This window comes from Eleutherodactylus coqui, chromosome 8, assembly GCF_035609145.1.
Source record: "Eleutherodactylus coqui strain aEleCoq1 chromosome 8, aEleCoq1.hap1, whole genome shotgun sequence".
In the NCBI taxonomy this organism is placed as follows: domain Eukaryota; kingdom Metazoa; phylum Chordata; class Amphibia; order Anura; family Eleutherodactylidae; genus Eleutherodactylus; species Eleutherodactylus coqui.
The window spans coordinates 173242985-173266011 of NC_089844.1; the positions used below are offsets into that span (position 1 = coordinate 173242985).

General features: G+C 49.5%; 1 protein-coding gene across 1 annotated transcript in view; it reads left to right on the top strand.

The window, feature by feature from the left end:
• LOC136577200 (uncharacterized) overlaps positions 1–19560 on the top strand; it is a 29298-nt gene extending 9738 nt beyond the window's left edge. Inside the window, exons 7-12 of the mRNA XM_066577000.1 lie at positions 4381–4434; positions 7045–7098; positions 7385–7438; positions 7764–7817; positions 16060–16112; positions 19296–19560. Coding sequence (XP_066433097.1) covers positions 4381–4434; positions 7045–7098; positions 7385–7438; positions 7764–7817; positions 16060–16112; positions 19296–19299 — 273 coding nt within the window. The 3' untranslated portion in view covers positions 19300–19560. The remainder of the gene's footprint in view (positions 1–4380; positions 4435–7044; positions 7099–7384; positions 7439–7763; positions 7818–16059; positions 16113–19295) is intronic.
• The last annotated feature ends 3467 nt before the right edge of the window (positions 19561–23027 follow it).

Here is a 23027-nt window from a genome sequence, read left to right on the forward strand (position 1 = left end):
AGCCACACTAAACACGCTCTCTGACAAGACGCTAGCAGCAGGGCAAGCAAGCACCTCCAGGGCATACAGCGCGAGTTCAGGCCACGTGTGCAGCTTCGACACCCAGTAGTTGTAGGGGGCAGAGGCGTCACGGAGGACGGTCGTGCGATCGGCTACGTACTCCCTCACCATCCTTTTACAGTGCTCCCGTCGACTCAGCCTTGACTGGGGAGCGGTGACACAGTCTTGCTGGGGAGCCAGAAAGCTGTCAAAGGCCTTAGAGAGTGTTCCCCTGCCTGTGCTGTACATGCTGCCTGATCTCTGCGCCTCCCCTGCTACCTGGCCCTCGGAACTGCGCCTTGGGCCACTAGCGCTGTCGGATGGGAATTTTACCATCAGTTTGTCCGCCAGGGTCCTTTGGTATAGCATCACTCTCGAACCCCTTTCCTCTTCGGGTATGAGAGTGGAAAGGTTCTCCTTATACCGTGGGTCGAGCAGTGTGTACACCCAGTAATCCGTAGTGGCCAGAATGCGTGTAACGCGAGGGTCATGAGAAAGGCATCCTAACATGAAGTCAGCCATGTGTGCCAGGGTACCTGTACGCAACACATGGCTGTCCTCACTAGGAAGATCACTTTCAGGATCCTCCTCCTCCTCCTCCTCAGGCCATACACGCTGAAATGATGACAGGCAAGCAGCATGGGTACCCTCAGCAGTGGGTCAAGCTGTCTCTTCCCCCTCCTCCTCATCCTCCTCATGCTCCTCGTCCTCAACGCGCTGAGATATCGACATGAGGGTGCTCTGACTATCCAGTGACATACTGTTTTCCCCCGCCTCTGTTTCCGAGCGCAAAGCGTCTGCCTTTATGCTTTGCAGGGAACTTCTCAAGAGGCATAGCAGAGGAATGGTGATGCTAATGATTGCAGCATCGCCGCTCACCATCTGGGTAGACTCCTCAAAGTTTCCAAGGACCTGGCAGATGTCTGCCAACCAGGCCCACTCTTCTGTAAAGAATTGAGGAGGCTGACTCCCACTGTGCCGCCCATGTTGGAGTTGGTATTCCACTATAGCTCTACGCTGCTCATAGAGCCTGGCCAACATGTGGAGCGTAGAGTTCCACCGTGTGGGCACGTCGCACAGCAGTCGGTGCACTGGCAGATGAAATCGATGTTGCAGGGTGCGCAGGGTGGCAGCGTCCGTGTGGGACTTGCGGAAATGTGCGCAGAGCCGGCGCACCTTTCCGAGCAGGTCTGACAAGCGTGGGTAGCTTTTCAGAAAGCACTGAACCACCAAATTAAAGACGTGGGCCAGGCAGGGCACGTGCGTGAGGCTGCCGAGCTGCAGAGCCGCCACCAGGTTACGGCCGTTGTCACACACGACCATGCCCGGTTGGAGGCTCAGCGGCGCAAGCCAGCGGTCGGTCTGCTCTGTCAGACACTGCAGCAGTTCGTGGGCCATGGGCACGGCCTGCTGACGCTTGCCCACCGCTGTGCTGCCACGACGTGCAACACCGACTGCTGGCGACGTGCTGCTGCTGACACATCTTGATTGCGAGACAGAGGTTGCGTAGGAGGAGGAGGGTGGTTTAGTGGAGGAAGCATACACCGCCGCAGATACCACCACCAAGCTGGGGCCCGCAATTCTGGGGATGGGTAGGACGTGAGCGGTCCCAGGCTCTGACTCTGTCCCAGCCTCCACTAAATTCACCCAATGTGCCGTCAGGGAGATATAGTGGCCCTGCCCGCCTGTGCTTGTCCACGTGTCTGTTGTTAAGTGGACCTTGCCAGTAACCGCGTTGGTGAGGGCGCGTACAATGTTGCGAGAGACGAGGTCGTGCAGGGCTGGGACGGCACATCGGGAAAAGTAGTGGCGACTGGGAACTGAGTAGCGCGTGGCCGCCGCCACCATCATACCTTTGAAAGCCTCCGTTTCCACAACCCTATACGGCAGCATCTCCAGGCTGATAAATTTGGCTATGTGCACGTTTAACGCTTGAGCGTGCGGGTGCGTGGCGGCGTACTTGCGCTTGCGCTCCAACGCTTGCGCTAGCGACGGCTGGATGGTGCGCTGAGAGACATTGGTGGATGGGGCCGAGCACAGCGGAGGTGAGGGTGTGGGTGCAGGCCAGGAGACGATAGTGCCTGTGTCTTGAGAGGGGGGTTGGATCTCAGTGGCAGGTTGGGGCACAGGGGGAGAGGCAGCGGTGCAAACCGGAGGCGGTGAACGGCCTTCGTCCCACCTTGTGGGGTGCTTGGCCATCATATGTCTGCGCATGCTGGTGGTGGTGAGACTGGTGGTGGTGGCTCCCCAGCTGATCTGGGCGCGACAAAGGTTGCACACCACTGTTCGTCGGTCGTCTGCACTCTCAGTGAAAAACTGCCAGACCTTTGAGCACCTCGGCCTCTGCAGGTTGGCATGGCGCGAGGGGACGCTTTGGGAAACAGTTGGTGGATTATTCGGTCTGGCCCTGCCTCTACCCCTGGCCACCGCACTGCCTCTTCCAACCTGCCCTGCTGCTGCCCTTGCCTCCCCCTCTGAAGACCTGTCCTCAGTAGGCGTAGCAAACCAGGTGGGGTCAGTCACCTCATCGTCCTGCTGCTCTTCCTCCGAATCCTCTGTGTGCTCCTCCCTCGGACTTACTCCAATTACTACTACCTGAGTGATAGACAACTGTGTCTCATCGTCATCGTCCTCCTCACCCACTGAAAGCTCTTGAGACAGTTGCCGGAAGTCCCCAGCCTCATCCCCCGGACCCCGGGAACTTTCCAAAGGTTGGGCATCGGTCACGACAAACTCCTCCGGTGGGAGAGGAACCATTGCTGCCCAATCTTGGCAGGGGCCCGAGAACAGTTCCTGGGAGTCTGTCTGCTCCTCAGAATGTGTCATTGTAATGGAGTGAGTAGGCTGGGAGGAAGGAGGAGCAGCAGCCAGAGGATTCAGAGTTGCAGCAGTGGACGGCGCAGAATTCTGGGTGGTCGATAGATTGCTGGATGCACTTTCTGCCATCCACGACAGGACCTGCTCACACTGCTCATTTTCTAATAAATGTCTACCGCGTGGACCCATTAATTGTGAGATGAATGTGGGGACGCCAGAAACGTGCCTCTCTCCTAATCCCGCAGCAGTCGGCTGCGATACACCTGGATCAGGAGCTCGGCCTGTGCCCACACCCTGACTTGGGCCTCTGCGTCCTCGCCCGCGTCCACGTCCTCTAGGCCTACCCCTACCCCTCAGCATGCTGTATTACCAGTAGTGCAGAAACAGAACGCTGTAATTAAATGTTCCGCTTATTGGCCTGTGGTTGGAGGCTGACTTCCCTTACGGAACGCACAGCAGAGCCAGGAAACAATTTTGCGCACGCCTGTAGTGAGATGTAGGTGCATATGACTGAGCTAGTGGAATTCACAGCGCAGAAGCAGTCATGTGGCCAAAGGCCAGTAGTAGGTCTTAAGTATTTTGCTTCTATTTTTTTAAATGCTGAGCTGATACAGCAGACAGATACTGTAGGCAGCGTATAATATTATGTATACTCTTTCCCTCTGGCGGGATGATGACAGCAGATCCAGGAAACAATTTTGTGCAAGCCTGCTGTAAGGCTTAGCTGCGTATTAATTAGGACTACTACCCCCAGCAGACACGCAGTAAACTGAAGACGGTCACAGGCAGCCCAAATATAGTATTTTTCCCCAATTTTTTTGAAAAAGCCCACTGCCTATATAGCCTGAATATCTCTTTCCCTGCCTCACCAGTACTGGCCCTATACTCTGTACAATGACTGCAGACTGCAGACGCAATGCTCTGCACGCCCGATATACAAAAAAAAAATTGTGCAACACTGCTGAAAGCAGCCTCAACAGTACTGCACACGGTCAGATGTGGCCCTAAGAAGGACCGTTGGGGTTCTTGAAGCCTAAAATAACTCCTAACGCTCTCCCTATAGCAGCTCCGGCACCAGCAGCACTTTCCCTCCTCTATGTCAGAATGCATCTGTGGCGAGCCGCGTGAGGGGCCGATTTTTATACTCGGGTGACACCTGATCTCGCCAGCCACTCACTGCAGGGGGGTGGTATAGGGCTTGAACGTCACAGGGGGAAGTTGTAATGCCTTCCCTGTGTTTCTATTGGCCAGAAAAGCGTGCTAACGTCTCAGAGAGGAAAGTGAAAGTAATTCGAACATCGCGTGGTGCTCGTTACGAGTAACGAGCATCTCGAACACGCTAATACTCGAACGAGTATCAAGCTCGGACGAGTACGTTCGCTCATCTCTATTTATCAGTCTATCAGTTTTTTAGTATTTAAAGATGTTTCTTATTTGCAGTGTTTTAGAGCATTCTAGTGATATTGGAATATGAAGTCTGGAGAATCCTTGTTTCAAACTAGATGTGACTTTGTTTCACTTTAGGTAGTGGTGGGATTTGTTCAGTCCAGTTGCGCCATGGTCATTCAGTGTGTCATGGTACGTAATAATCAAACTTTACATTATATTCCTGATTTATTCAACTATCAAGAATGCACATGAGTGAATAACAAAAGTGCTATATCTGATATAATCCTGCATGAAACCCAAACGTCTTGAGGACATATACTGCATCCAGTTCTGTAAGAGAAGAAGCTTCTCTTTATCGTTGCCCAGGGCTTTAAGGCCCATTTAAACACAACAATTATCACTCAAAATTCGCACGAAGGCAATCTTTTGAGCGATAATCATTGTGTGCATTTTTGCGCTCTGAGAACTGCTGTGTTCTCGGAGCGCTCAGCTGGTATACAGCTGAGAGCTCCGAGTGGTATGCAGAACACAGCTGGATCGCTATCTTCTGTATACTCCTGCTATGTATCCAGAACACACCTGGATCGCTGTCTTCTTCATACTCCAGCTGTGTTCTCAGAGCGAGATACCAGCTGAAACAATAGTATCAGTGGTATCCCGCTGAGAACTCAGTGAGCGGTCCTGATAAGACTCATGGCTGTCTTTCAGCTATCTGAAAGACAACGATGAGTGAATCGTGCATGAACAGTGCACGATGGCCGCGCTTAGACACACCGATTATTGCTCAAAAGACGGCTTTTGAGCGAATTTTGAGCGATAATCGTTGTGGCTTAATGGGGTCTTACCTGATATAATCCTGCATGAAACCCCAACTTCCTGAGGACATATACTGCATCCAGTTCTGTAAGAGGCGAGGCTTCTCTATACCCTTGCCCGGGGCCTTACACATAGTGATGTCATGCTTTACCTTATATACCTTATTCATCCAGCTAATAAGAAAGCACATAAGATAATAAATAGAGATGAGCGAGCATACTCGTCTGAGCTTGATGCTAGTTCGAGTATTAGGGTGCTCGAGTGGCTCGTTACTCGAGATGAGCACCACGCGGTACTCGTCTCGATTAAACGAGCACTGACCATTGAATTCAATGGAGCCAGCAGTACAGCTGGCTCCATTGAAAGCAATGGCCTGCCGGCGAGCGCGGGATGAATTGTCGGGAAGGGCTTAAATATATAAGCCCTTCCCTGCAATTCATCCAGAAATGTGTAAAAAAAAAAATATATATACTCACCTTGTCCCGGCAGAACGATGTTAGCCCATTGAATTCAATGGAGCCGGCAATACAGCCGGCTCCATTAAAAGCAATGGGCTGCCGGCGATCGCGGGATGAATTGTCGGGAAGGGGTTAAATATATAAGCCCTTCCCTGCAATTCATCCATAAATGTGTAAAAAAAAAAATATATATATACTCACCTGGTCCCGGCAGATGGAGTTCAGTGCGACCAGCGGCAGTCCTCCTGAACTGCTCTGAACAGCTGTGAGTAGTATTTAGCAGCCGGGGATTTAAAATCCCCGCCTGCTGAATGAGCTGCCTCTAATTGGTCACAGCCTGACCAATCAGAGGCAGATTCCACTCACACACCCATTCATGAATTTATGAATGGGTGTGTGACTGCTGCCTCTGATTGGCTCAGCGGGACCAATCAGATGAGAGGCAGCAGTCACTCACCCATTCATAAATTCATACTACTCACAGCTGTTCAGAGCAGTTCAGGAGGACTGCCGCTGGCCGCGCTGAACTCCGTCTGCCGGGACCAGGTGAGTATATATATATTTTTTATTTTTACACATTTCTGGATGAATTGCAGGGAAGGGATTATATATTTAACCCCTTCCCGACAATTCATCCCGCGATCGCCGGCAGCCCATTGCTTTTAATGGAGCCGGCTGTATTGCCGGCTCCATTGAATTCAATAGGCTAACATCGTTCTGCCGGGACAAGGTGAGTATATTTTTTTTTCATTTTTACACATTTCTGGATGAATTGCAGGAAAGGGCTTATATATTTAAGCCCTTCCCGACAATTCATCCCGCGCTCGCCGGCAGCCCATTGCTTTCAATGGAGCCAGCTGTATTGCCGGCTCCATTGAATTCAATGGGCTAACATCGTTCTTCTCTGCCACAGCTGTTACAGCTATGGCAGAGGAGAACGATCTTTATGCTGACAGTGCGGGGGGGGGGGGGGGTCTCACTCTTGCCACTATTGTGGCTTAATAGTGGGGCCTGGGAACTTGAGAGGCAGCCCAACATGTAGCCCCTCGCCTGCCCTATCCGTTGCTGTGTCGTTCCCATCACTTTCTTGAATTGCCCAGATTTTCACAAATGAAAACCTTAGTGAGCATCGGCGATATACAAAAATGCTCGGGTCGTCCATTGACTTCAATGGGGTTCGTTACTCGAAACGAACTCTCAAGCATCACTGAAAGTTCGACTCGAGTAACGAGCACCCGAGCATTTTGGTGCTCGCTCATCTCTAATAATAAACATTCTATCTTTGGTAAAATCCTGCAAGCCCAACCTTCTCAAAGACCTGTGCTTTATCCATTTCTGTATTAGAAGCTTCTCTACAGCCTTGCCAGGACCTTCCACACAATCATGTTTTGGTTTATCAGTCCATCAGTTTTTTAGTATTTGAAGATGTTCCTTATTTGCAGTGTTTTAGAACATTCTAGTGATGTTGGAATATAAAGTCTGAGAATCCTGATATAAAACCAGATGTAACTTTGTTTCACTTTAGGTAGTGGTGGGATTTGTTCAGTCCAGTTGCGCCATGGTCATCCAGTGTGTCATGGTACGTAATTATCAAACTTTACATTATATTCCTGATTTATTCAACTATCAAGAATGCACATGAGTGAATAACAAAAGTCCTATGTCTGATATAATCCTGCATCAAACCCAAACTTCTACTCCATCCAGTTCTGTAAGAGGCGAGGCTTCTCTATACCCTTGCCCGGGGCCTTACACATAGTGATGTCATGCTTTACCTTATATACCTTATTCATCCAGGTAACAAGAAGGCACATAGATAATAAACATTCTATCTTTGGTGATGATGTAAATTTGTTTCACTTTAGGTAGTGGTGGGATTTATTCAGTCCAGCTGGAGCCTGGCCATCCAGTGTGTCATGGTACGTAATAATGAAACTTTACATTATATTCCTTATTTATCCAGCTAACAAGAAAGCACATGAGATGATAAACATTCTATCTTTGGTAAAATTCTGCAAGCCCAACCTTCTCAAAGACCTGTGCTCTATCCATTTCTGTATAGAAGCTTCTCTACAGCCTTGTCAGGACCTTCCACACAATCATATTTTTGTTTATCAGTCCATCTGTTCTTCAGTATTTGAAGATGTTCCTTATTTGCAGAGTCTTGGAACATTCCAGTGATATTGGAATATGAAGCCTGGAGAATCCTTATATAAAACCATATGTGACTTTGTTTCACTTTAGGTAGTGGTGGGATTTGTTCAGTTCAGCTGCAGCATACCTATCGAGTGTGTCATGGTACGTAATGATCAAACTTTATAAACTTTACATTATATTCCTGATTTATTAAACTAACAAGAATGCACATGCGTGAATAACAATAGTCCTATATCTAGGGTTGCTGGGTCTGGCCGGTATTTTTGCTGTCAGGCCGGTGCCGGTATTCTTTTTACGGGCCCTGTTACAGGCTTGTATTTTCAGAGCCTGCACTGCCCCCTAGCGCCGGTTAACCCTCTTCCGGCAGTCCTGAAATCACAGGGGAAACACAGACCTGAGAGCCGGCAGCTTCCAGGACCTCCGATGATGTCACATCATGTGTGGGAGGAGTCAGGGATCACAGGACCACGGGTAGCTCAGTAAATGTAAGATTGTGTGTGTGTGTATCTTGGAGCTGTGGGGGTCTGGATGGAGGGAGGGAGTGAGTGGAGTTGTGTGGAGCTTTGTGTGGGGGTCAGGATGATGTAGCAGAGCTGTGTGTGTCATGTGTGGGGATCAGGATGGATGTAGTGGAGCTGTGTGTGTAATGTGTGGGTGTCAGGATGGATGTAGTAAAGCTGTGTGTGATGTGTGGGTGTCAGGTTGGATGTAGCTGAGCTGGGTGTGAGATGTCTGAGGATCAGGATGGATGTAGTGGAGCTGTGTATTTGATGTCTTGGGATTAGGATGGATGTAGCAGAGTTGTGTGTGTGTGTGTGTGTGTGTGTATGATGTGTGGGGATCAGGATGGATGGAGTGAATTTGTGTGTGTATGTGATGTGTGGGGATCAGGATGGATGTAGTGGAGTTGTGTGTGTATGTGATGTCTGGGGATCAGGATGGATGTAGCAGAGCTGTGTGTGTGATGTCTGAAGATCAGGATGGATGTAGTGGAGTTGTGTGTGATGTCTGGGGATCAGGATGGATGGAGTGGTGTTCTGTGTGTGATGTCTGGGGATCAGGATGGATGTAGCAGAGCTGTGTATGTGATGTCTGGGGATCAGGATGGATGTAGCGGCGTTGTGTGTGTGATGTCTGGGGATAGGGATGGATGTAGCGGGGTTGTGTGTGTGTGATGTGTGGGGATCAGGATGGATGTAGCCGGGTTGTAGTTGTGTGATGTGTGGGGATCAGGATGGATGTAGCGGGGTTGTGTGTGTGTTATGTGTGGGGATCAGGATGGATGTAGCGGGGTTGTGTGTGTGTGTGATGTGTGGGGATCAGGATGGATATAGCGGGGTTGTGTGTGTGTGTGATGTGTGGGGATCAGGATGACTGTAGCGGGGTTGTGTGTGTGTGATGTCTGAGGATCAGGGTGGATGTAGTGGAGTTGTGTGTGTGTGTGTGATGTCTGGGGATCAGGATGGATGCAGTGGAGTTGTGTGTGTGTGATGTCTGGGGATCAGGATGGATGGAGTGGCGTTGTGTGTGTGATGCCTGGGGATCAGGATGGATGTAGGGGTGTTGTGTGTGTGATGTCTGGGGATCAGGATGGATATAGCGGAGCTGTGTGTGTGATGTCTGGGGATTAGGATGGATGTAGCGGGGTTGTGTGTGTGTGTGATGTGTGGGGGTCAGGATGGATATAGCGGAGCTGTGTGTGTGATGTCTGAGGATCAGGGTGGATGTAGTGGAGTTGTATGTGTGATGTCTGGGTATCAGGATGGATGTAGCGGCGTTGTGTGTGTGTGTGATGTCTGGGGATCAGGATGGTTGTAGCGGAGCTGTGTGTGTGTGATGTCTGGGGATTAGGATGGATGTAGCGGGGTTGTGTGTGTGTGTGATGTGTGGGGGTCAGGATGCATATAGCGGAGCTGTGTGTGTGATGTCTGAGGATCAGTGTGGATATAGTTGAGTTTTATGTGTGATGTCTGGGGATCAGGATGGATGTAGCGGCGTTGTGTGTAATGTGAGGGGGGATCAGGATGGTTGTAGCGGCGTTGTGTGTGTGATGTCTGGGGATCAGGATGGATGTAGCGGAGCTGTGTGTGTGATGTGTGGGGATTAGGATGGATGTAGCGGGATTGTGTGTGATGTGTGGGGATCAGGATGGATGTAGTGGCGTTGTGTGTGTGTGTGATGTCTGGGGATCAGGATGGATGTAACGGAGCTGTGTGTGTGATGTCTGAGGATCAGGATGGATGTGGTGGAGTTGTGTGTGTGACGTCTGAGGATCAGGATGGATGTAGTGGTGTTGTGTGTGTGTGTGATGTCTTGGGATCAGGATGGTTGTAGCGGAGCTGTGTGTGTGATGTCTGGGGATTAGGATGGATGTAGCGGGGTTGTGTGTGTGTGTAATGTGTGGGGGTCAGGATGGATGTAGCGGAGCTGTGTGTGTGATGTCTGAGGATCAGGGTGGATGTAGTGGAGTTGTGTGTGTGTGATGTCTGGGGATCAGGATGGATGTAGTGGCATTGTGTGTGTGATGTCTGGGGATCAGGATGGATGTAGCGGAGCTGTGTGTGTGATGTCTGGGGATCAGGATGGATGTAGCGGGGTTGTGTGTGATGTCTGGAGATCAGGATGGATGTAGCGGCGTTGTGTGTAATGTGAGGGGGGATCAGGATGGATGTAGCGGCGTTGTGTGTGTGATGTCTGGGGATCAGGATGGATGTAGCGGAGCTGTGTGTGTGATGTGTGGGGATTAGGATGGATGTAGCGGGATTGTGTGTGATGTGTGGGGATCAGGATGGATGTAGTGGCGTTGTGTGTGTGTGTGATGTCTGGGGATCAGGATGGATGTAACGGAGCTGTGTGTGTGATGTCTGAGGATCAGGATGGATGTGGTGGAGTTGTGTGTGTGACGTCTGAGGATCAGGATGGATGTAGTGGTGTTGTGTGTGATGTCTTGGGATCAGGATGGTTGTAGCGGAGCTGTGTGTGTGATGTCTGGGGATTAGGATGGATGTAGCGGGGTTGTGTGTGTGTGTAATGTGTGGGGGTCAGGATGGATGTAGCGGAGCTGTGTGTGTGATGTCTGAGGATCAGGGTGGATGTAGTGGAGTTGTGTGTGTGTGTGATGTCTGGGGATCAGGATGGATGTAGTGGCATTGTGTGTGTGATGTCTGGGGATCAGGATGGATGTAGCGGAGCTGTGTGTGTTATGTCTGGGGATTAGGATGGATGTAGCGGGGTTGTGTGTGATGTCTGGAGATCAGGATGGATGTAGCGGCGTTGTGTGTAATGTGAGGGGGGATCAGGATGGATGTAGCGGCGTTGCGTGTGTGATGTCTGGGGATCAGGATGGATGTAGCGGAGCTGTGTGTGTGATGTGTGGGGATTAGGATGGATGTAGCGGGATTGTGTGTGATGTGTGGGGATCAGGATGGATGTAGTGGCGTTGTGTGTGTGTGTGTGATGTCTGCGGATCAGGATGGATGTAACGGAGCTGTGTGTGTGATGTCTGAGGATCAGGATGGATGTGGTGGAGTTGTGTGTGTGACATCTGAGGATCAGGATGGATGTAGTGGTGTTGTGTGTGTGTGTGATGTTTTGGCATCAGGATGGTTGTAGCGGAGCTGTGTGTGTGATGTCTGGGGATTAGGATGGATGTAGCGGGGTTGTGTGTGTGTGTGATGTGTGGGGGTCAGGATGGATGTAGCGGAGCTGAGTGTGTGATGTCTGAGGATCAGGGTGGATGTAGTGGAGTTGTGTGTGTGTGTGTGTGATGTCTGGGGATCAGGATGGATGTAGTGGCATTGTGTGTGTGATGTCTGGGGATCAGGATGGATGTAGCGGGGTTGTGTGTGTGATGTCTGGGGATCAGGATGGATGTAGCGGAGCTGTGTGTGTGATGTGTGGGGATTAGGATGGATGTAGCAGGATTGTGTGTGATGTCTGGGGATCAGGATGGATGTAGTGGCATTGTGTGTGTGATGTCTGGGGATCAGGATGGATGTAGCGGAGCTGTGTGTGTGATGTGTGGGGATTAGGATGGATGTAGCAGGATTGTGTGTGATGTGTGGGGATCAGGATGGATGTAGTGGCGTTGTGTGTGTGTGATGTCTGGGGATCAGGATGGATGTAACGGAGCTGTGTGTGTGATGTCTGAGGATCAGGATGGATGTGGTGGAGTTGTGTGTGTGACGTCTGAGGATCAGGATGGATGTAGTGGTGTTGTGTGTGTGTGTGATGTCTTGGGATCAGGATGGTTGTAGCGGAGCTGTGTGTGTGATGTCTGGGGATTAGGATGGATGTAGCGGGGTTGTGTGTGTGTGTGTAATGTGTGGGGGTCAGGATGGATGTAGCGGAGCTGTGTGTGTGATGTCTGAGGATCAGGGTGGATGTAGTGGAGTTGTGTGTGTGTGTGTGATGTCTGGGGATCAGGATGGATGTAGTGGCTTTGTGTGTGTGATGTCTGGGGATCAGGATGGATGTAGCGGAGCTGTGTGTGTGATGTCTGGGGATTAGGATGGATGTAGCGGGGTTGGGTGATGTCTGGAGATCAGGATGGATGTAGCGGCGTTGTGTGTAATGTGAGGGGGGATCAGGATGGATGTAGCGGCGTTGTGTGTGTGATGTCTGGGGATCAGGATGGATGTAGCGGAGCTGTGTGTGTGATGTGTGGGGATTAGGATGGATGTAGCGGGATTGTGTGTGATGTGTGGGGATAGGGATGGATGTAGTGGCGTTGTGTGTGTGTGTGATGTCTGGGGATCAGGATGGATGTAACGGAGCTGTGTGTGTGATGTCTGAGGATCAGGATGGATGTGGTGGAGTTGTGTGTGTGACGTCTGAGGATCAGGATGGATGTAGTGGTGTTGTGTGTGATGTCTTGGGATCAGGATGGTTGTAGCGGAGCTGTGTGTGTGATGTCTGGGGATTAGGATGGATGTAGCGGGGTTGTGTGTGTGTGTAATGTGTGGGGGTCAGGATGGATGTAGCGGAGCTGTGTGTGTGATGTCTGAGGATCAGGGTGGATGTAGTGGAGTTGTGTGTGTGTGTGATGTCTGGGGATCAGGATGGATGTAGTGGCATTGTGTGTGTGATGTCTGGGGATCAGGATGGATGTAGCGGAGCTGTGTGTGTGATGTCTGGGGATTAGGATGGATGTAGCGGGGTTGTGTGTGATGTCTGGAGATCAGGATGGATGTAGCGGCGTTGTGTGTAATGTGAGGGGGGATCAGGATGGATGTAGCGGCGTTGCGTGTGTGATGTCTGGGGATCAGGATGGATGTAGCGGAGCTGTGTGTGTGATGTGTGGGGATTAGGATGGATGTAGCGGGATTGTGTGTGATGTGTGGGGATCAGGATGGATGTAGTGGCGTTGTGTGTGTGTGTGATGTCTGCGGATCAGGATGGATGTAACGGAGCTGTGTGTGTGACATCTGAGGATCAGGATGGATGTAGTGGTGTTGTGTGTGTGTGTGATGTTTTGGCATCAGGATGGTTGTAGCGGAGCTGTGTGTGTGATGTCTGGGGATTAGGATGGATGTAGCGGGGTTGTGTGTGTGATGTGTGGGGGTCAGGATGGATGTAGCCGAGCTGAGTGTGTGATGTCTGAGGATCAGGGTGGATGTAGTGGAGTTGTGTGTGTGTGTGTGATGTCTGGGGATCAGGATGGATGTAGTGGCATTGTGTGTGTGATGTCTGGGGATCAGGATGGATGTAGCGGAGCTGTGTGTGTGATGTCTGGGGATTAGGATGGATGTAGCGGGGTTGTGTGTGTGTGTGATGTCTGGGGATCAGGATGGATGTAACGGAGCTGTGTGTGTGATGTCTGGGGATTAGGATGGATGTAGCGGGGTTGTGTGTGTGTGTAATGTGTGGGGGTCAGGATGGATGTAGCGGAGCTGTGTGTGTGATGTCTGAGGATCAGGGTGGATGTAGTGGAGTTGTGTGTGTGTGATGTCTGGGGATCAGGATGGATGTAGTGGCATTGTGTGTGTGATGTCTGGGGATCAGGATGGATGTAGCGGAGCTGTGTGTGTGATGTCTGGGGATTAGGATGGATGTAGCGGGGTTGTGTGTGATGTCTGGAGATCAGGATGGATGTAGCGGCGTTGTGTGTAATGTGAGGGGGGATCAGGATGGATGTAGCGGCGTTGTGTGTGTGATGTCTGGGGATCAGGATGGATGTAGCGGAGCTGTGTGTGTGATGTGTGGGGATTAGGATGGATGTAGCGGGATTGTGTGTGATGTGTGGGGATCAGGATGGATGTAGTGGCGTTGTGTGTGTGTGTGATGTCTGGGGATCAGGATGGATGTAACGGAGCTGTGTGTGTGATGTCTGAGGATCAGGATGGATGTAGCGGAGTTGTGTGTGTGACGTCTGAGGATCAGGATGGATGTAGTGGTGTTGTGTGTGATGTCTTGGGATCAGGATGGTTGTAGCGGAGCTGTGTGTGTGATGTCTGGGGATTAGGATGGATGTAGCGGGGTTGTGTGTGTGTGTAATGTGTGGGGGTCAGGATGGATGTAGCGGAGCTGTGTGTGTGATGTCTGAGGATCAGGGTGGATGTAGTGGAGTTGTGTGTGTGTGTGATGTCTGGGGATCAGGATGGATGTAGTGGCATTGTGTGTGTGATGTCTGGGGATCAGGATGGATGTAGCGGAGCTGTGTGTGTGATGTCTGGGGATTAGGATGGATGTAGCGGGGTTGTGTGTGATGTCTGGAGATCAGGATGGATGTAGCGGCGTTGTGTGTAATGTGAGGGGGGATCAGGATGGATGTAGCGGCGTTGCGTGTGTGATATCTGGGGATCAGGATGGATGTAGCGGAGCTGTGTGTGTGATGTGTGGGGATTAGGATGGATGTAGCGGGATTGTGTGTGATGTGTGGGGATCAGGATGGATGTAGTGGCGTTGTGTGTGTGTGTGATGTCTGCGGATCAGGATGGATGTAACGGAGCTGTGTGTGTGATGTCTGAGGATCAGGATGGATGTGGTGGAGTTGTGTGTGTGACATCTGAGGATCAGGATGGATGTAGTGGTGTTGTGTGTGTGTGTGATGTTTTGGCATCAGGATGGTTGTAGCGGAGCTGTGTGTGTGATGTCTGGGGATTAGGATGGATGTAGCGGGGTTGTGTGTGTGTGATGTGTGGGGGTCAGGATGGATGTAGCGGAGCTGAGTGTGTGATGTCTGAGGATCAGAGTGGATGTAGTGGAGTTGTGTGTGTGTGTGAGATGTCTAGGGATGAGGATGGATGTAGTGGCATTGTGTGTGTGATGTCTGGGGATCAGGATGGATGTAGCGGAGCTGTGTGTGTGATGTCTGGGGATTAGGATGGATGTAGCGGGGTTGTGTGATGTCTGGGGATCAGTATGGATGTAGCGGAGCTGTGTGTGTGATGTCTGAGGATCAGGGTGGATGTAGTGGAGTTGTGTGTGTGATGTCTGGGGATCAGGATGGATGTAGTGGCATTGTGTGTGATGTCTGGGCATCAGGATGGATGTAGCGGGGCTGTGTGATGTCTGGGGATCAGGATGGATGTAGCGGAGCTGTGTGTGTGTGATGTGTGGGGATTAGGATGTATGTAGCGGGGTTGTGTGTGATGTCTGGGGATCAGGATGGATGTAGCGGAGCTGTGTGTGCGATGTGTGGGGGTCAGGATGGATGTCCAGCTGGCCCTGCAGTGACAGTGTCGGGACCTGAGGAGGAAAGCGGAGGATCAGTACATGCGGTACGAGGTATGTACCATGTATGCATGTAATCTTGTATGTTTAGGTGGTATACGTTATACCAGCTGTACATATAATTACATACAGGATATATCTACCTTACATCAGCATCACTATATACGAGGGAGGTATATCTCCTGTATATAGTGATATGAACCATGCTGGGGTAACCTGGTCCATATAATTATATATGTGTAGATTATATGCAATGCGAGTGTCTGCAGCGTGTTCTCGCGGGTAGATGCCATTTGAATCACACTAAACGTCATCTACTCGCGACAAAACTCTGGCCTGGATCGCGTACTTGCGCACAGCCACTGGACGGGATCCAGGAGATAAAGGAGAAAGAAAATGCAGTGATAAGCCACGCCCCTTTTTACCATGGCCGGTATTTTTTTGTGACAAAGGTGGCAAGCCTACCTTTATCTGATATAATCCTGCATCAACCCCAAACGTTTTGAGGACGTATACGCCATCCAGTTCTGTAAGAGGAGAAGCTTCTCTATAGCCTTGCCTAGACCTTGCACACAGTGGTGTCATGATTTATATGTTCAGCAATGTTTAGTATTTGAATATACTCATTATTTACTATGTTCTTGGAATATTCTAGTGAAGTATGAGACTTTCATTCTAAGCCTAGAAATGATTTTATGTTTCACTGTAGAAAGCGTGGGATTTGTGCAGCTCATCTACGATGCGACAGTCCACTATGTCACGGTATGTAATAAACTTGATGCGCTCTACATGTTGAGCAGAATCATAAATTTTCATACAATGTGTCCACTGTAGAGTTGTCCATAACCTGGACACATCCCATTTCAGGCTCCTTCACTCTGACATATTTGCAAGAGCAAATTTGCGTGCTCAATGCTCAGGAAATAGAGCCCATTCACTTAAATAGGGGTGTTCACATTTCCAAATTTTGCACACGCATTTGCACCTCAAAGGTCCCCATAGACGTCAATGAGGGTGTGTGCAAATATGTGAGCAATATGCAAGGAGATGCATAATATGCTGGGAAAAAACACATCTGGAACTGCCTAACAAGTTCAATTGGTGCGTCTTGTTTGCCGCATGCAAAGAAGGATACCATGCAGGCAGGAAAAATATTGGCGCAGCAATGTATCGTTCATTCTGCAAAAATATAGTGCTGAGGTGTGTGCAAATCCATATATCGTGTGAAGGAACCCTTCTTATATAATGATCTTGTCTTTCTTGTCATTCATACTAGGGGGCATTCTAAGTTTTCCATTCCCTGCTCAGACCAACATGCACCGTTTCCTTCAGGCTTCTGTATTGTTTGTGAGCATTAACCCTTTTGGCAGTGCAGGATATAATTTTTTTTCTACTGAATTAACCTGCAATTTTCACACAAAAACACATTGCCCCCCCCCCCCCCCATAGAAATCGAGGGCTGATGTGCGATATCGCAGGACAAGATTCGCACTTGCCCCAGTAAATACGACCTGAGAAACACAGGTGGGATGGTGTATGATGGCCCAGCAGTGACAAACCGAGGCAGTACTACATCAAAATGGTTAATGATTGTAGTGCGTGGCTGCAGAGGAGGCTCAGAACATTCAACCATACAGAAGGACACTTATCTACAGATGGATACATACACTAATGAGTGATCGTCACCTTCACGTCCTCATACACTAATGAGTGATCGTCGCCTTTCCAAAGTCATACACTAATGAGTGATCGATCGTCACCTTTCCATCCTCATGCACTAATGAGTGATCGTCACCTTTTTGTCCTCATACACTAACGACCGAACGTCACCTTCCTGTTCTCATACACTAACGAGCAATTGCCACCTTCCCGTCCTCCTACACTAACTACCGATCATCACCTTCCCGTCCTCCTACACTAACGACCGATCGTCATCTTCCCGTCCTCATACACTAACAACCGATCATCATCTTTCCGTCCTCAAACACTAATGAGTGATCGTCATCTTCCCGTCCTCATACACTAATGAGTGATCGTCACCTTCCCCTCCCCATACACTAACAAGCGAACGTCATCTTCCCGTCCTCATACACTAACGACTGATCGTCATCTTTCCGTCCTCAAACACTAATGAGTGATCGTCACCTTTCCATCCTCATACACTGAGTGATCGTCACCTTCCCATCCTCATACACCAACGAACGAATGTCACCTTCCGGTCCTCATACACTGATGACCGATCTTCACCTTACCGTCCTTATACACTAATGAATGATTGTCACCTTACCGTCCTTATACACTAATGAGTAATCATCACCTTCCTGTCCTTATACACTAACAAGCGATCGTCACCTTCCCATCTTCATACGCTAAAAAGCGATCGGCACCTTCCTGTCCTAACGCACACTAACGACTGATTGTCACCTTTCCGTCCTCATACACTAATGAGTGATTGTCACCTTCCTGTCCTCATACACTAACGAGCGATCGCCACCTTCCGGTCCTCATAAACTAACGACCGAACGTCACCTTCCTGTCTTCATACGGTAACGACCGAACGTCTTCTTCCATACCCATACACTAATTAGCAATCGTCACCTTCATGTTCTCATACACTAATGACTGAACATCACCTTTCCGTCCTCATATACTAACGACCGCTCGTCGTCTTCCTGTCCTCATACACTAATGAGTGATTGTAACCTTCTCGTCCTCATACACTAATGAGCGATCGTCACCTTCCCATCCTCATACACTAACGAGCGATCGTCACCTTCCCGTCCACATGTACTAACGAGTGAACGTCACCTTCCCGTCCACATGTACTAACGAGTGATCGTCACCTTCCCGTCCTCATACCCTAATGAGTGAACGTCACCTTCCCATCCTCATACACTGAGTGATCGTCACCTTCCCGTCCTCATACACTAACACCTGAATGTCACCTTTCCGTACCCATACACTAACGAATGATTGTCACCTTCCCGTTTTCATACACTGAGTGATCATCACCCTCCTGTCCTCATACACTAACGACCGCACATCACCTTTCCGTACCCATACACTACAGCTGATCGTCACCTTCCCATCCTCATACACTAACGAGTGATCGTCATCTTCCTGTTCGCTAATTGTTCGGTCGGTTTAATCAGCGCTCGTTCAGTTGTTCTCATCACTTATAGAGCATCTTACTGATTTAGGGTGCATTCCCACGAACGTATATCGGCTTGGTTTTCACGCCAAGCCGATATACGTTGTCCTCGTGTGCAGGGGGGGGGGGGGTGAAGAGCAAGGAGCAGGAACTGAGCTCCCGCCCCCTCTCTGCCTCCTCTCCGCCCCTCTGCACTATTTAAAATGGGAAGAGGCGGGGGCGGGGCTAATTCTCGGAGCCTAGCCCCGCCCCCACCCCACCTCCTTTCATTGCAAATAGTGCAGAGGGGCGGAGAGGAGGCAGAGAGGGGGCGGGAGCTCAGTTCCTGCTCCTGGCTCTTCCATCCTCCTTCCCCCTGCACACGAGGACAACGTATATCGGCTCGGCGTGAAAACCGAGACGATATACGTTCGTGGGAACGCAGCCTTATGGTTGAAAAACCAACGATGATCTGCTGTGTATATCGGCTGCGAACAGGTTAGCGGTGACATCACTCGCTTGTATCAGCTTGTCTAAAAGAACCCTCCGTCCTGTATTGTATCCATGGCTTGTCCCTCCTCCCCAGCGCACCGTGTGGTCATAGGTCTGCAAGAAATACTTCACAAATGCTGTTTTAGTTTCACGCATTAACTAAAGATCAGCATGATGGCTCTGCCATCAGAGTTCTGCTCCGAAGGGATTAAGCCTGCACTTTCATTGGTAGCTGTGAGCCACGCTCATCTCTTGTGTTGGAGGGATTTAGGAGAGAGGGTTACAGAGCTTCTTCTGATGGCCATGTCGGTTATATATTCCAGGTGAGAAGAAGGGACGTCTCCCCATCATTCCCGGGAATGTGTGTACGCAGGACCCGCGCTCAGCACCACCTGAGACCCTCATACGTCCAGGACTACTAGCCATAGAGACTACCTGTACCTGCAGTACGCCATAACGTAAGACCCTGCTGCGCCCTCCGCCATCCGGCTCCAGCTGCTGCCAATGACTCGCATCCGGGGGCTCAATAATAAAATTTCATTATTTGTGCTTTTTGTAAGACATCCGACAATAAATATTCTTGTATAATTGTTTTGCCAATTTGAAAGGTTTTAATAAGATGATAATTGAGCAAAACTGTATAAAATAAGTGATAATTTAACTAAGATACATGAAATAGGTGATATGGCATACACTTTTACAATATTTCTTATGCAAAGGTTAAGTAATGATATCACCAAGGGATATACATCAACACATTCATATTGCACATGAATAGGCTTACATCACAAACACATCTTCTGTCTGGGAACATCAACTGGAGGAAGAAGCAGCGGAGGACAGAGAACCCATCCCATCTGTAGGAGCCTTCCTTAACACATCATCTGTCTGGACATCAGCTGGAGAAGCGGGCAGCGGAAGACAGAGAACCCATCCCATCTGTAGGAGCCTTCCTTAACACATCATCTGTCTGGACATCAGCTGGAGAAGCGGGCAGCGGAAGACAGAGAACCCATCCCATATGTAGGAGCCTTCCTTTACACATCATCTGTCTGGACATCAGCTGGAGAAGCGGGCAGCGGAAGACAGAGAACCCATCCCATCTGTAGGAGCCTTCCTTAACACATCATCTGTCTGGACATCAGCTGGAGAAGCGGGCAGCGGAAGACAGAGAACCCATCCCATATGTAGGAGCCTTCCTTAACACATCATCTGTCTGGACATCAGCTGGAGAAGCGGGCAGCGGAAGACAGAGAGCCCCTGGGAACTACACTATGAGAGAGCGTCCCCTACTCATGGGTCCTTGGCTTCTGTCCTCCCTGCATCTATTCCCATCTTTTATACACTATGGAATAGCTTAGTCATCTACTATGTCCTAAGCTTGCATCTTTGCAAAGAACAAAGGTTTGTTTCCCTGAGGTTATCACACATCCAAAGAGTATTATCAGCCATTCACATGGGTGGCTGCCGCGTGATGGCAAAAAAATATGTTGCAGTGCAGAAATCCTCAGAATGACTGCTAATGCCTAAATAGAGCCATCAGTCTTCTTTTCCCAGCGTTGGACGCAACTAAACTCAACTGACACCCACGCGTGCTGAAGTCTATGAGAGCAGGGTGATAATTACTGCCATTCTGTGGCCATTGACTTTCATGTCAAGTTTTCTGAATACGTACTAATTTGCCTGCACTGTAAAGTCTGCCTACTGAAGTTTGTTGTAACTAAGTAAAGTCACTAGTAAAGTTTTTACTGGGCCTTGACCGTTCCGGAGGACCCGAGGTACTTTACACTTGTTAAGTGTTATTTACTCGCCGTATATGAATGCCAGTGTGTGGAACGGTGGCGTCACAAACTGATAACTACAACCCCCATCATACTTTTTACTTTATGTAATGTTCCAATAGGACGTTACAATTTTTGGCCTCACGATCAGCTGATTGCACTAGTATGTGCAGGGGTGAGTGTCGGGCATAGTTTGCCTGACAGTCGTCCCGTCTAAAAGGGCCTTAACACTGGCAAAGAGAGAGAAGATTCAAAAAGATTTAGATGTTACGTATTCGGGTGTGGAACCACTGTGTCGTCCCTCTGGGCAGGAAAACCACCCAATGAAACTGACAGCTAACCCAGAGACCGGCTTCTCACTCCTCAGCGTGTAGCTTGGCACGAGGTGGAAACTAGGACTGAGCAAGCTCTGCACTGGTGAAGGAAAGGGAGATTTTCATCTAACAGAGACCAGGGTGATCATACTTAAAACAATGGCCCAAAGCTGGAACCTAGGTGCTGACTAACCCTGCCGCAACCCTAACACCAGAACAGGTCATACCAAGCAGGAACAGAAGCTGAGGGTGAGAGTAGGTAAGGAACACAAGTAGAAAATAGCTACAGCAGACTGGAGATCAGTAGCAACAGAGATCACTGCAGGAGCAGCAGCCACAAGCTGTCATACAAGCACAACAACACTACAGCATTAATGACCAGGTCTGAGGGAGCTTTATAGTGGAGTGATTGGCAAAGAGCCTCCAGCTGAGCAGAGAAGTCAGGAAGTGTTAACTCCAGAGATGCTGGAGCAAAACAAACACCAACTAGATAACAGACAGAGCAGAGCAGCAGACATATCTGCTATACCTAACACTAAAAAAGCATGAACAATGGGCAGCAACTAACAGAATGGTATTTAACTAAGAGAAATGCAAAGTCCTACAACTGGGCAAGAAAAATGAAAAAAGCACATACAGAATGGGAGGAATTGGGCTAAGCAGCAGCACATGTGAAAAAGACTTGGGTATACTAATAGGTCACAGACTGAGGGTGCATTGACACGAACGTATATCGGCTCGCTTTTCACGCTGAGCCGATATACGTTGTACTCGTGTGCAGTGGGGGGGGGGGGGATGGAAGAGCCAGGATCAGGAACTGAGCGCCTGCCCCCCTCTCTGCCTCCTCTCCGCCCCTCTGCACTATTTGCAATGGGAAGAGGTGGGCGGGGGTGGAGCTAATTCTCGTACTTTAGTCCTGCCCCTATCCCGCCTCCTTGCAAATAGTGCAAAGGGGCGGAGGGGAGGCAGAGAGGGGGCGGGAGCTCAGTTCCTGCTCCTGGCTCTTCCATCCTCCCCCCCCCCCCCCCCGCACACGAGGACAACGTATATCGGCTCGGCGTAAAAACCGAGCCGATATACGTTCATGTGAATTCACCCTGAACATGAGTCAACAATGTGATGCAGCAGCCAAAAAGGCAAACACAATTCTGGGATGTATTAAGAGAAACATAGAGTCTAGATCACCTGAGGTACTTATCCCCCTTCACTCTTCCTTAGTCATTCCTCATCTGGAATACTGTGTCCAGTTCTCGGCACCCCACTTTAAAAAAAGACATTGACAAACTGGAGCAAGTTCAGAGAACAGTTACCAAGATGGTGAGCAGTCTGCAAATCATGTCCTATGAAGAACGGTTAAAGGATCTGGGAATGTTTAGCTTGCAGAAGAGAAGGCTGAGAGAAGAATTAATATCTGTCCACAAATATCTGAAGGGCTGTCACAGTGCACAGGGATCAGCCCTATTCTCATGTGCACAAGGAAAGACTAGAAGCAATGGGATGAAACTGAAAGGGAGGAGACACAAATTAGATATTAGGCAGTAAGGGGGATCAATGAGTGGAACAGGTTGCCATGGGAGATGGTGAGTTCTCTTTCAATGGAAGTGTTCAAACAAAGGCTGGACAGACATATGTCTGGGATGATTTAGTGAATCCGGCATTGAGCAGGGGGTTGGATGACCCTGCGGGTCCCTTCCAACTCTATGAATATTATGTAAAGATATTAGCAAAATAAAGGGCACAATAAGGTTACAAGAGGATCTGGATGATTTGCGGCAGATGAGGTTGTTATGGGAATAAATCATATTGCAGAAGATTTCACTGGTTTCCTCCAAATTGGTTATAATGAGAAGCCTCATGCATGAATATATGTATTTGAACTCACGGATGCTATCCGTCAGCCCCCAAACCCTTCTTTATTCAAAGAAAGTACAATACAGATATACTGAATATGACACACCAA